Genomic DNA, 10,250 nt, shown 5'->3' on the forward strand with positions numbered 1-10,250 from the left:
CGTCGCGGAGGCACGGCGCCGCTGGAATCTCAACCGCTATTTGGCGGACTTGCTTAAAGTCCTTAAGAAATGATTCCAGTGTGAGGCTTTCAAAACAGCATGAATAATAATTTATTCATTATAAAGTTTTCATTTTTAAATTCCTGTTGTCGCACATTGTTTTGCACCATCTTTCCATGGGTGAGATACAACTCCGGAGGTGATGATGCAAGGTCACCACATTTCAACAGTCAACTCAGGTATGCAAATTGACACAGCTAGAACGTGCTATATAAAACAAGTTTTAGTCCTTGCAGCGGGGCTGGTTTTTAACAGCATGTAAATTCTTTCCTTATGAGAAGACTAATTCTATTGAATTTTACCAAAAGCTAAATTTTATGCTGTCGTAAGCACTAAGAGCGTTAGTCGGTGTTTTTTGTTTGTTACATAAAACACAAATATTCCTTGCAGTATGACTGCAGCTCATGATGTCCACCGTATTAATTCAGTAGCTTCTTAACACATTCATTTCTTCTAAAAGCCTATTTTGTTTGCACATCATGACTGTGTCTAAGAATGGTATTTCAGCTTCATGCTACATTAAGAAAGAAATATTCAGACGATTTCTAAAGAATACAGCTTTACACACAACGTGAATGACCATTCAGTTGCCTCGTTATGTTGCTTTCCACCAGATCCAGGACGTCTATCCGGTTTTCGCATAATGCGGCAGATATCCGCATGATTTCCGCATTATACGGCTTTCCGTGAGGTCCGAATCATACGGATTTCCTTAAGCTGGGGATATCCGCATGATTTCCGCACAATACGGCTTTCCGTACAATGCGGCTATCCGTATAATTTCCGCATGATACGGCTTTCCGCACTCCAATAATTCCGTGTGCACGAATCCGCTATACGGATCGTTTCAGTAGGGTTGAAATCCCGCCTAGCGAAGGAAGGTTTTTCGCCAGGAATCAATTTCGTTTGCTTTCTTTCTATCTCTTTCTCTGTCTCCCTTTCTCTCTTTCTTTCACCTTCTCTGCACTCGTTCCCTCGCCCATTAAGGTTACGGCATCAACCACTCAAGCAATCGGCGCACGTCTTCAGGCAGCGAGGCGGAATGTGAAGAAGAGGACGAGGAGAGCGCCAGCATGTTTATGATGATGATGATGTTTTCTGTTCGCTCTGCAAGGAATTGAGTTGGGCGTAAACACTGCCGCTGTTAAAGGTGGCGCTGAAGATAAACTTCTCTACTGCGTCAGATAACATTTCTGGTGAAGCCCTGTCACGTGCGTTGGAGAGCCTAAAGGTTTCAGTGTAGTGAACAAATGTTTGTGACGTGCGAGCGTTGGAACTTTCCGTGAACTGACGAAGTTATGGACGATGTCCGTGCGATGAACAGTGTCGACAAAGGTGTGGAATATAGGCGATGCAGTCGAAAAGGCGGAGTTCATGGACACGAGGCAAAGCAAAGGTTGTTCACCGTACGGGGCGCTGCACATGGCCTCTCGCGTCTCAATTCTTCACCGCCAGGACTCTCTTGGCCGGGGCCTCCTCTAATGCATCGTCGTGCGAAGGAACCGCGGTGGATCGCCAACTACAGCCAAATGCTACAGTACGGGTATTCAGAGCCGAAGCAGTCTTCACAGGCCACTGCTACTGCGTCCCGATTGTCCACATGGGGACAATTTCATTTGATAACTCGTGAGACCCAATGGTGGCATTTGCACCAAACCGTCGCCCATCGCCGTGGGTCTGTTGTGTACAGTTTCTTAGCCTGATTGTGCGTCTCGTCTTTGTGACTCGTCCCGCAAAATTTTCATTAGGTATTTCCCTTCATCCACTTAATATCCCTTTAGTTTTGTTGCTTCGAAACAATTGGAAACATCCCTGATTGTCTTCTTGGTGGCTCGTATCCAGAGTGCTATCCGCAATTAAGAAGAACAGACTTCGTCGCAGTCTGCTACAACGACGGCATCCTCACCTGGTGCTCGGGGTCGGCCAATTTGAGGTGGCTGAAGGCCAGGAGGAAGTTCTGGACGCGGTGGTCCCGTTATTGCTGGACCCCCTGCATGAACAGTTTTTAGGTCACCGGTGCTGATTTATTATTTGTTTTTGTGTTTTACTTTGATATCTTTAATTATCTTCAATATTTCACAAGAGGCAACCTAAAAAACCAATTTTTGCGAGTCGAAACAAACAACGGTCCCCATACGGGCTTCTAAAACACATTTTTTCCCCGCCAACATTATTGTTGACCCTAACATTACGAGTGTTTTAACAGAAGAAGCTGCGTAGAAAAATAAAACAAAGCCTTCTCTGTCACCGTGTGACGCGTGCAAGCTCACATAGCTGCTTCGTAGCATACGGAATACTTAAAAGCGCAAATTCTCCCTCTGTTCGTTTCGGCCACCCTTTCCAGGATGATCACTGAGAGCGACAGGTAACAGACGCGGTAATCCCACTCGTGGTGTACGACGTTTTCCTATTGTATCTTTTGAATGTGTCTGTTATTTTAAATCCAAATTGATGCTTAATCAAGCAATGTTACATTGAACGTTTTTATCCATCAGTGCACCTATCCATCTAGCCGCTTACGATTGGATGCTCTACTATCCGCATCCTTAACTTGGTACATACGAAACTTGGCACTGGAAGGCATGAGGGTACCACAAACATCACTCTGAGGTCTTGACATGAATAGCGTGAGAGGCCTATCACGTACGTCATGAAACCGTTTCGCTGAGTCACGTGTGGCACATGCCCCTACACCACGGGTGCTGCTATGTGGGTATGGTCCACAGGTGATTCAGTTTACAATCTACCCCGGAATGGGCAGTATATTCACTGGTATTTTTACACGAGAACGTTAAGGAGACCATGTCGAGAAAACACGGCCTCGGGGGCCTTGTGGGAAAGTGAAAAATCCACATGAATGAAAAGAATAAAAACCAAGATGCGACGATGAATGGAACCCCTCGCAGTCGAGTATTCTACCACAAGGCCATGCTGGGTCTTGAAAGAGCTCTGGAAAAACGTCCTATGCAGGCGAGATGTTCAGGCGACGTAAACTATGGCTTCAGTGTTGGCTAGCCAGTTCTTTAACAAGGTATTAAACATTACGGATTTTATGGCCCCGCAAGCTCTAATGAAAGGTCGCTCGACGCGGGAAGATTATGCTAAGGAACGCTATGTGTGATGTGCACATAATAACGTTTGCTGCCGCGCTAGTTGGTGCATAGCTTCACTTCAATTGAGGGCGCAAATGTTAAGACAGGAACGTAGAAGACACGTAAGACACGGACAAGCGCACACTCGCAACTAAAGTTTATTCTTCCGAAAGCTTAGCTTGCTTTCGATTATCCCTTGATGTTTAAGAATTCCGACGAAGTTATTAAGTTTTTTGAAGATAACCGCTCCGCAGGGTTCTTCTCGATAGACGTAGAACTGTTTTACTCGGTACCCCGTGCAGAGCTATTTAAGGCCGTTCGGTCATGCATTGACAAGAATGGGGAAGTACCTTTTGTGAACAATGCTGCAGTTCCAGTAGAACGTTTTTCAGCGCTGCTGGAATATTACCTTGTCGCAACGTTCATCTCCTTTCATGATCAACTGTGACAAAACAACCAAGTTGCGATTATTCTCAGGGTGTGACTGAAGTCCCAGACACATTTAAGGCTCTAGGACAAGGGCTCAGGTTTACTCATGAGCTCCCCGCTGGTGACAAACTTCAATTTTGAGACATTCTTTTCACGATTGACGGAGACCATGTCTGTTGGATGTATCACCCTCGTGTTCAGAAAGAATTTTTGCCATTTCATTCCGCACATTCGAAGAATGCGAAGGGAGCAATAGCAACTGCTAGTTTGCAGATGGCTCTAAATGGGTCCAGCTCACATGCAGTTAAAGAAAGCTTTGAACTGCAAGTTTCTAGACCTGTTTCCACGGGTTACCCTTCATGTCTCTTAGGATCTGTTTGCAAGGCTTTATTGAAGAAAGTTCGGCGTGGTATGAATGGTGCTTCTCCAGTGAATGATAAAAAAATTTCACCATCTCCCACTAAAGGGGACCAAGAGGCGATGTGAAGCCGGAGCACTTGCACGATCGCGTTCCTTTGGCGCTCGTTCGGCATGCTACCGACTTCGCGTCGTGGAACGCGAAGAGGAACACTACGCACGTCGTGTGTTCCCTCTAGCCTGGCTGTTAATTCTCACAGGGTTAGTGATTCTTTATTCTATTTAGTATATGGGCAAAAAGAGTAAAAGGAGAGAAAATGGGGGAAGAGTGCTCGATAACTGTCTCTGTACAGGACACGCGTGCGGGGAACGTCGACAGGCGCGCGAGAGAGAGGCAGCGTAGGAGAGTAGAGACAGGGGCAGGGGACGCGCATGCGCTGGCCCTCATCGCGGCGCTGCGCAGGATAGAATTTCGGCATGTCGATCCCGCATTTCAGAGGAGCCAACCGAGGCAAGCGCTGGACTGAACGCGCGCAGCGCGCTACCACTTGAAGGAGAGGAGACTAGAGGAGGAGAGTAGAGTATGCGCCGTGAGAGCAGAAGCGGTAACGCAGGAGAAGCGCAAGCAGGTGCTGGTAGAGAAGTGGAGAGAGTAACGCGCAGCTGTTTGAGAGAGGGAAGGAGGAGAGTTGCGCATGCGTAGTGCGAGTGCGGACAACGGTGCGTGCGGATTACCACGGCCCCCGAGCAAGAGATACTTCACATCTAAAATAGGCGTCCCGTCGTCATTCCTGTTAGGACGCGGCACCAAACGCCGCTCTCTGTGTTGAGACGCACGTGAGCCACGTGCAAATGACGTCATCTGTTAGCCGCTATTTATGGGAACGCGCAATAAACCTTTTGCTCTGTTGCTGAGCGTCTGGCTCCGAGTCACGTCTATTACAGTGGCGACGAAGACAGGCAGTGGACCAGCGCAGGCCCGAACAAGACGCGCAGTGCAATGCCAGTCAGCGGCATCGGGGAGTACCGTCTCGGTACAAGTGCGTCATGGGACGAGTACGTGGAACGACTTGAAATGTACTGCGAAGCCAACAAGCTTTCGAAGGATGAAGAAAAGCGTGCTGTTTTACTCAGCTCCTGTGGAGAAGAAACGTACAGTCTCATCGTGACGCTGGTCAAACCCGAAAGGCCAACTGCTGCAGCTTACGAGAAGATCAAGAAAGCGGTCCGAGAACACATGCATCCGAAGCCGTCAGTGCTGTACGGTAGATTTTTATTTTACAAGCGTAACCAAGCGCAAGTCGAAAGCGTCGCAGATTACGTGACAGCGCTGAGAAGACTGGCTGAAAACTGTGGCTTCGGAGACGACACGCTTTCTATGGACGAGATGATGCGAGACCGTTTCGTCTTCGGCATCAGCAACGAGGCTGTGCAGCAACGCCTACTGGCAGAAAGGGACCTGACATTCATTGTGGCGTACGACATGGCCGTGACAGCGGAAGCAACCCAACGGCAGCAACGAGAAATCAGGACACAGAGCCTCAGCGACGCGAACTGCATAGGCGACGCGGCCGTCCACGAAACGCGCCCAAAGGAGCCAGCTGCGTCCAGAGATGGCGTCTGTTACCGCTGCAACGGTGAGCAGTTCTAAAACTTGCAAATTTCGTTATGAAGCTTGTCACTATTGCAAGAAAAAAGGCCATATCTCTAGAGCTTGTCGCTTCAGAAAAGAATCGCCGTCAAGTCATAATCAAACTGCGGCACAGAAGCAAGGAAAAAATCCGGCACGGAAGCAAAGTCAGGCAAGCAGACCGTTGCACGAAGTGGAAGAGCTTTACTCTGTTTACGAAGTTCGCGAGTCAGAAAAATTTATTACCACTGTGCTGATCCAAGGGAAAGAGGTGCAGATGGAAGTAGACTCAGGAGAGTCTCACTCGCTGGTTAGTCAAGAAACGTGGCGAGCAATTGAAGGACGCGCAGGCAAAATTCCGCTAGTCAGTACCGGAACGCAGCTTGTGACTTGGACGAAAGAGCCACTTGAGATGCTGGGAAAAGCAATAGTCGAAGTGCGTTTCAAAGAAAAATGTGCAAAGTTGCCTTTACTAGTGGTGAACAAGCAAGGTAGCAGTCTTCTTGGAAGAAGTTGGTTTAAGACTTTAGGAATTAAAATTCAAGGAATAAAGAAAATATCTGATGAGTCAGAAATGCTTCAGCGATTTCAAGAGGTCTTTGCGAATGATCTTCCAGGATGCACTCAAGAACCAGTGCACATTGATCTAAAAAATGAAGCACAGCCGGCGTTTTTGAGGAGCAGAGCAGTACCGTTTGCTCTTCGAGATGACGTGGCAGCAGAGATAGACAGGCTTGTTAAGCAAGGCGTGTGGGAGCCAGTACAGTCCTCTACATGGGCAACCCCCATCGTAGTCGTGAGAAAGCGAAATGGTTCCGTACGCTTGTGTGGTGATTATCGCAGCGCGGTGAACAAGGCCGTTCAAAGTAGCGTCTATCCCTTGCCCACAACTGATGAAATGCTAGCGACGCTAGGGCCAAGCAAAATTTTCACGAAGCTGGATTTGGCTCGGGCCTATCAACAGCTTGTGGTGGACGACGCATCAGCTGATGTCCTTACTGTAAACACTATGAAGGGCTTATTTAAAGTGCGCAGACTGCCTTTTGGAATTACCGTAGCGCCGTGGTTGTTCCAGCGCACCATGGACACGTTATTGGCAGGAGTATCGGGAGTCAAATGCTATCTCGATGACATCTTAATCTCAGGAGAGACGCCAGAACAGCACGCAGAACGCCTAGAGGTAGTGCTCACCCGGCTACAGAACGCACGTCTGCGGGTGAACAAAGAAAACTGCGAATTCCGCAAGTCGAGCATTGAGTTTCTGGGTCATGTGATTGATGCTACGGGCATTCATCCTTCTACAAGCAAAGTGGACGCGATCCTGAACGCACCGACGCCGTCATCAAAGAAAGAACTGCAATCGTTCCTTGGGCTAATTAATTTTTATAGCCGATTCCTAAAAGGAAAAGCAGAAGTCGCGGAACCACTTCACCGCTTGTTGGACAAAGACAGTGCTTGGAGCTGGAATAGCCAGCACGACCGAGCCTTTGTTGCGCTGAAGAAGTTGTTATCGTCAGAAGCAGTTTTTATTTCGTATGACCCGAAGCAAACAATTGTGCTGTCGTGCGACGCATCACCTGTTGGAATTGGAGCCGTGTTGGCTCACCGGGAACAAGATGGCACAGAACGCCCAATAGCATACGCTTCTAAAACGCTTGGATCGAGCGAGCGAAAGTATGCGCAGATTGACAAGGAGGGCTTAGCCATCGTGTATGGAGTAAAGAAGTTCCACCAATATTTGGCTGGACGTAACTTCATTCTTACGACTGATCACCAGCCTCTGCTGGGATTGTTTAACAGAGAGAAACGCATTCCGGAGGTTGTTCCCCCAAGAATGCTTCGTTGGATTCTTCTTTTGGCTGCATATGACTACACCTTGGAATATCGACCAGGTCCCCGCAACAGCAACGCTGACGCATTAAGCCGTCTTCCAGTACCGGGACGCGAGGACGAGACGCAACCACCTGGTGACGTGTTGCCGTTGGACGCTGTGGAGTACCCGCCCTTACAAGCGTCTGACATCGCGGAACTCACGAAGAGGGACCATATATTGCCCACTGTGAAGAATTACATTCTTTCTGGTTGGCCGGCAAAGTACGACAATGATCTTGCGGCTTTTGCAACAAGAAAGAATGAGTTATCTCTGCATCGGGATTGCATCCTCTGGGGAAATCGAGTGGTCATACCTCAAGCAGCAAGAAATAATGTTCTTCGTTTGTTGCACGCAAACCATCCTGGCATGACAGCTATGAAGAGTCAAGCAAGATCGCTAATATGGTGGCCGAAAATGGACAAACAAATCGAGGAATTTGTGCGTCACTGTGAAAGATGCCAAGTGAACCGTCAAAGCGATCCAAAAGAACCAGTTCACTTCTGGGTTAAGCCAGATCAACCTTGGAGCCGTTTGCACATTGACTTTGCCGGACCAGTACAAGGCGAAGTTTTTCTCGTCGTGGTGGACGCATTCTCCAACTGGGCTGAAGTGAAGATTATGCCTTCCATGAAAACTTCGGCAGTAATCTCAGCTCTACGTGCACTGTTTGCCACTCACGGAGTTCCAGATGTTATCGTTTCCGACAACGGAACCGCATTTACGAGCGAGGAGATGCAAGCGTTTCTCAAGCTTAACGGCATCCGCTCAGTGTTTACAGCACCTTATCACCCTTCTAGTAATGGAAGGGCCGAAAGAATGGTGAGGGAAGTAAAAGAAGCGTTGAAGAAACAGTCGGGAAACGACACCCAATGCAAGATATCCCGCTTCTTATATAAACAACATACCACCCCACATTCAGAGACTGGAAAGAGCCCGGCGGAGATGATGATGGGCTGAAAATTACTTTCAGCATTAGACAAGCTGCACCCAGTCCGTCAGCACGCCACCTCTGACATCACTGTGAAAGGATTTGGGGTAGGAGATTCGGTCTACGGCCCGATGCTTCGCTGCGGGACCGCGATGGAAGTTGGCTGAAGTAATCAAAGTGAAGGGTCCAGTCTCCTATCTAGTTCGAATGGCAAATGGAGACGTGCACCATAGGCATCGCTACCAACTGAGGCGCGCATGGCCGACGGAGAAGCCTTCAGAGCCACTACCTGACTACCACTTCCGGCTTCCTCCGGTACAATCACCTGTCGACGTGGAGCCTGGCATCACCAGCCCAAGTCCTCTCTACACGCCCGAGGGACCCGAGCTGAGAAGATCTACACGAACTCGTAGACCAGTCGTTCGTTTTGGCTCCAGTGTTTAGAGAAATTGTGTATATATTTAAACTTAAAAGGGAGGAATGTTAGGACGCGGCACCAAACGCCGCTCTCTGTGTTGAGACGCACGTGAGTCACGTGCAAATGACGTCATCTGTTAGCCGCTATTTATGGGAACGCGCAATAAACCTTTTGTTCTGTTGCTGAGCGTCTGGCTCCGAGTCACGTCCATTACAATTCCCTCATTCACAAGGTATCTCATTCTTTGAAAAATGTGGCCTCTAGGTACGGTTTCTGTGTTAGACGTACCATTGAAGATGAAATCTGTAACGATTGTTCGGAACACAAGTACAGTGGTCGCTTCTAGTGGGGACACAATCCTACGTTTGAAGTTTCGACTTCGTATTAAAATCAAAGTATTACTTCACAATGCTCTTGCAGGGAAGGTAATTTTCGAAGGCTCGTTTCTTTGTTTCACACAACCGTAATCAAAACCAGCGGATAATGAATCCGAGGAAGGTTAGGGGAGGTAAATTGCACTGTTTTAAATACAGCGTAAAACTGTGTGTTTAATTTTTTTTTAATTTATTGAATATTGCTGAAAAAGAATCGGACCAACAATAACACGTACAAAAGGCAGGATATAAGCCAAAACACAACAGATAACAAGGGAAAATATACCGAAAAATTTAAAAAAAACACCGATTAACAGTATGCATCACGGTTAACACGCCGAAATATTATGTAAAATGCAAAGAGAGCAAAAGTTACATATGTATTTAAGCTCTGAATTACAGAATATTAGCTAAGACCAGTAAGGCCGTTCCACTATAATACATTACGCGGAAAAACAGAAAACTGAAACGCGTTAGTTTCAGCAAAATGCTGTGTTAAATAGTAGGCTTGATGATGTCGTGTAATGGACAGAGCAGATACATACGCAGGCGGGTCGAGAGCTAACTTATGATGAACAAGAACATACAGAAAGTTAGGCGCTTCCTTTTTCGCCGCAGTTCAAGTTTTACAATATTATTAGGAGTCATAAGTTCAGTCGGTGTGTATGTAATTTCAAACATAGAATAAGCAAATATAAGACGCTTTCATTGAATTGCTTTAAGTTTTTTGTTAGGTTTTGTAATGCAGACCTGTAGAACGCAAGAGTATTCTAGTTTCGGTATTAAATCCGTAAAGTAACTAAGTTCTTTAATGTTGGAAGGAGAATATCTGAGCCTGTGTATTAGAAAACAACTTACGGAAGGCTGTGACAAATACGTTGTCTATGTGTAGGTTACAAGACAGGTCATTAGTTGTTCCGGCAAGATATTTTTAGTTAGTTACCTGATGATAAGCTGACGTTATGAGTAAAATGAAGAGCTGCTTTCGAACGAGTCACACAGAGATAAGCAGTTTATCGTACGTTGAGTGCTATACCATTGTCATTGGACCAGTTTAATATGTTATGCTTCAAATTAAGGTTCTGTTGA

General features: G+C 47.0%; 1 protein-coding gene across 1 annotated transcript; it reads left to right on the forward strand.

Moving 5' to 3' along the window:
* The first annotated feature begins 4,938 nt into the window (after window positions 1-4,938).
* Window positions 4,939-5,589, forward strand: LOC125757460 (uncharacterized). Its single transcript, XM_049413064.1, has one exon. The coding sequence runs from the start codon at window positions 4,939-4,941 to the stop codon at window positions 5,587-5,589; it is 651 nt and encodes a 216-aa protein (XP_049269021.1).
* Window positions 5,590-10,250: the final 4,661 nt, after the last annotated feature.

Source organism: Rhipicephalus sanguineus, chromosome 2 (genome assembly GCF_013339695.2).
Source record: "Rhipicephalus sanguineus isolate Rsan-2018 chromosome 2, BIME_Rsan_1.4, whole genome shotgun sequence".
Lineage (NCBI taxonomy): Eukaryota > Metazoa > Arthropoda > Arachnida > Ixodida > Ixodidae > Rhipicephalus > Rhipicephalus sanguineus.

Coding starts and splice junctions, on each gene's coding strand:
- LOC125757460 (XM_049413064.1), top strand. CDS start 4,939: ATGCCAGTCAGCGGCATCGGGGAGTACCGTCTCGGTACAAGTGCGTCA.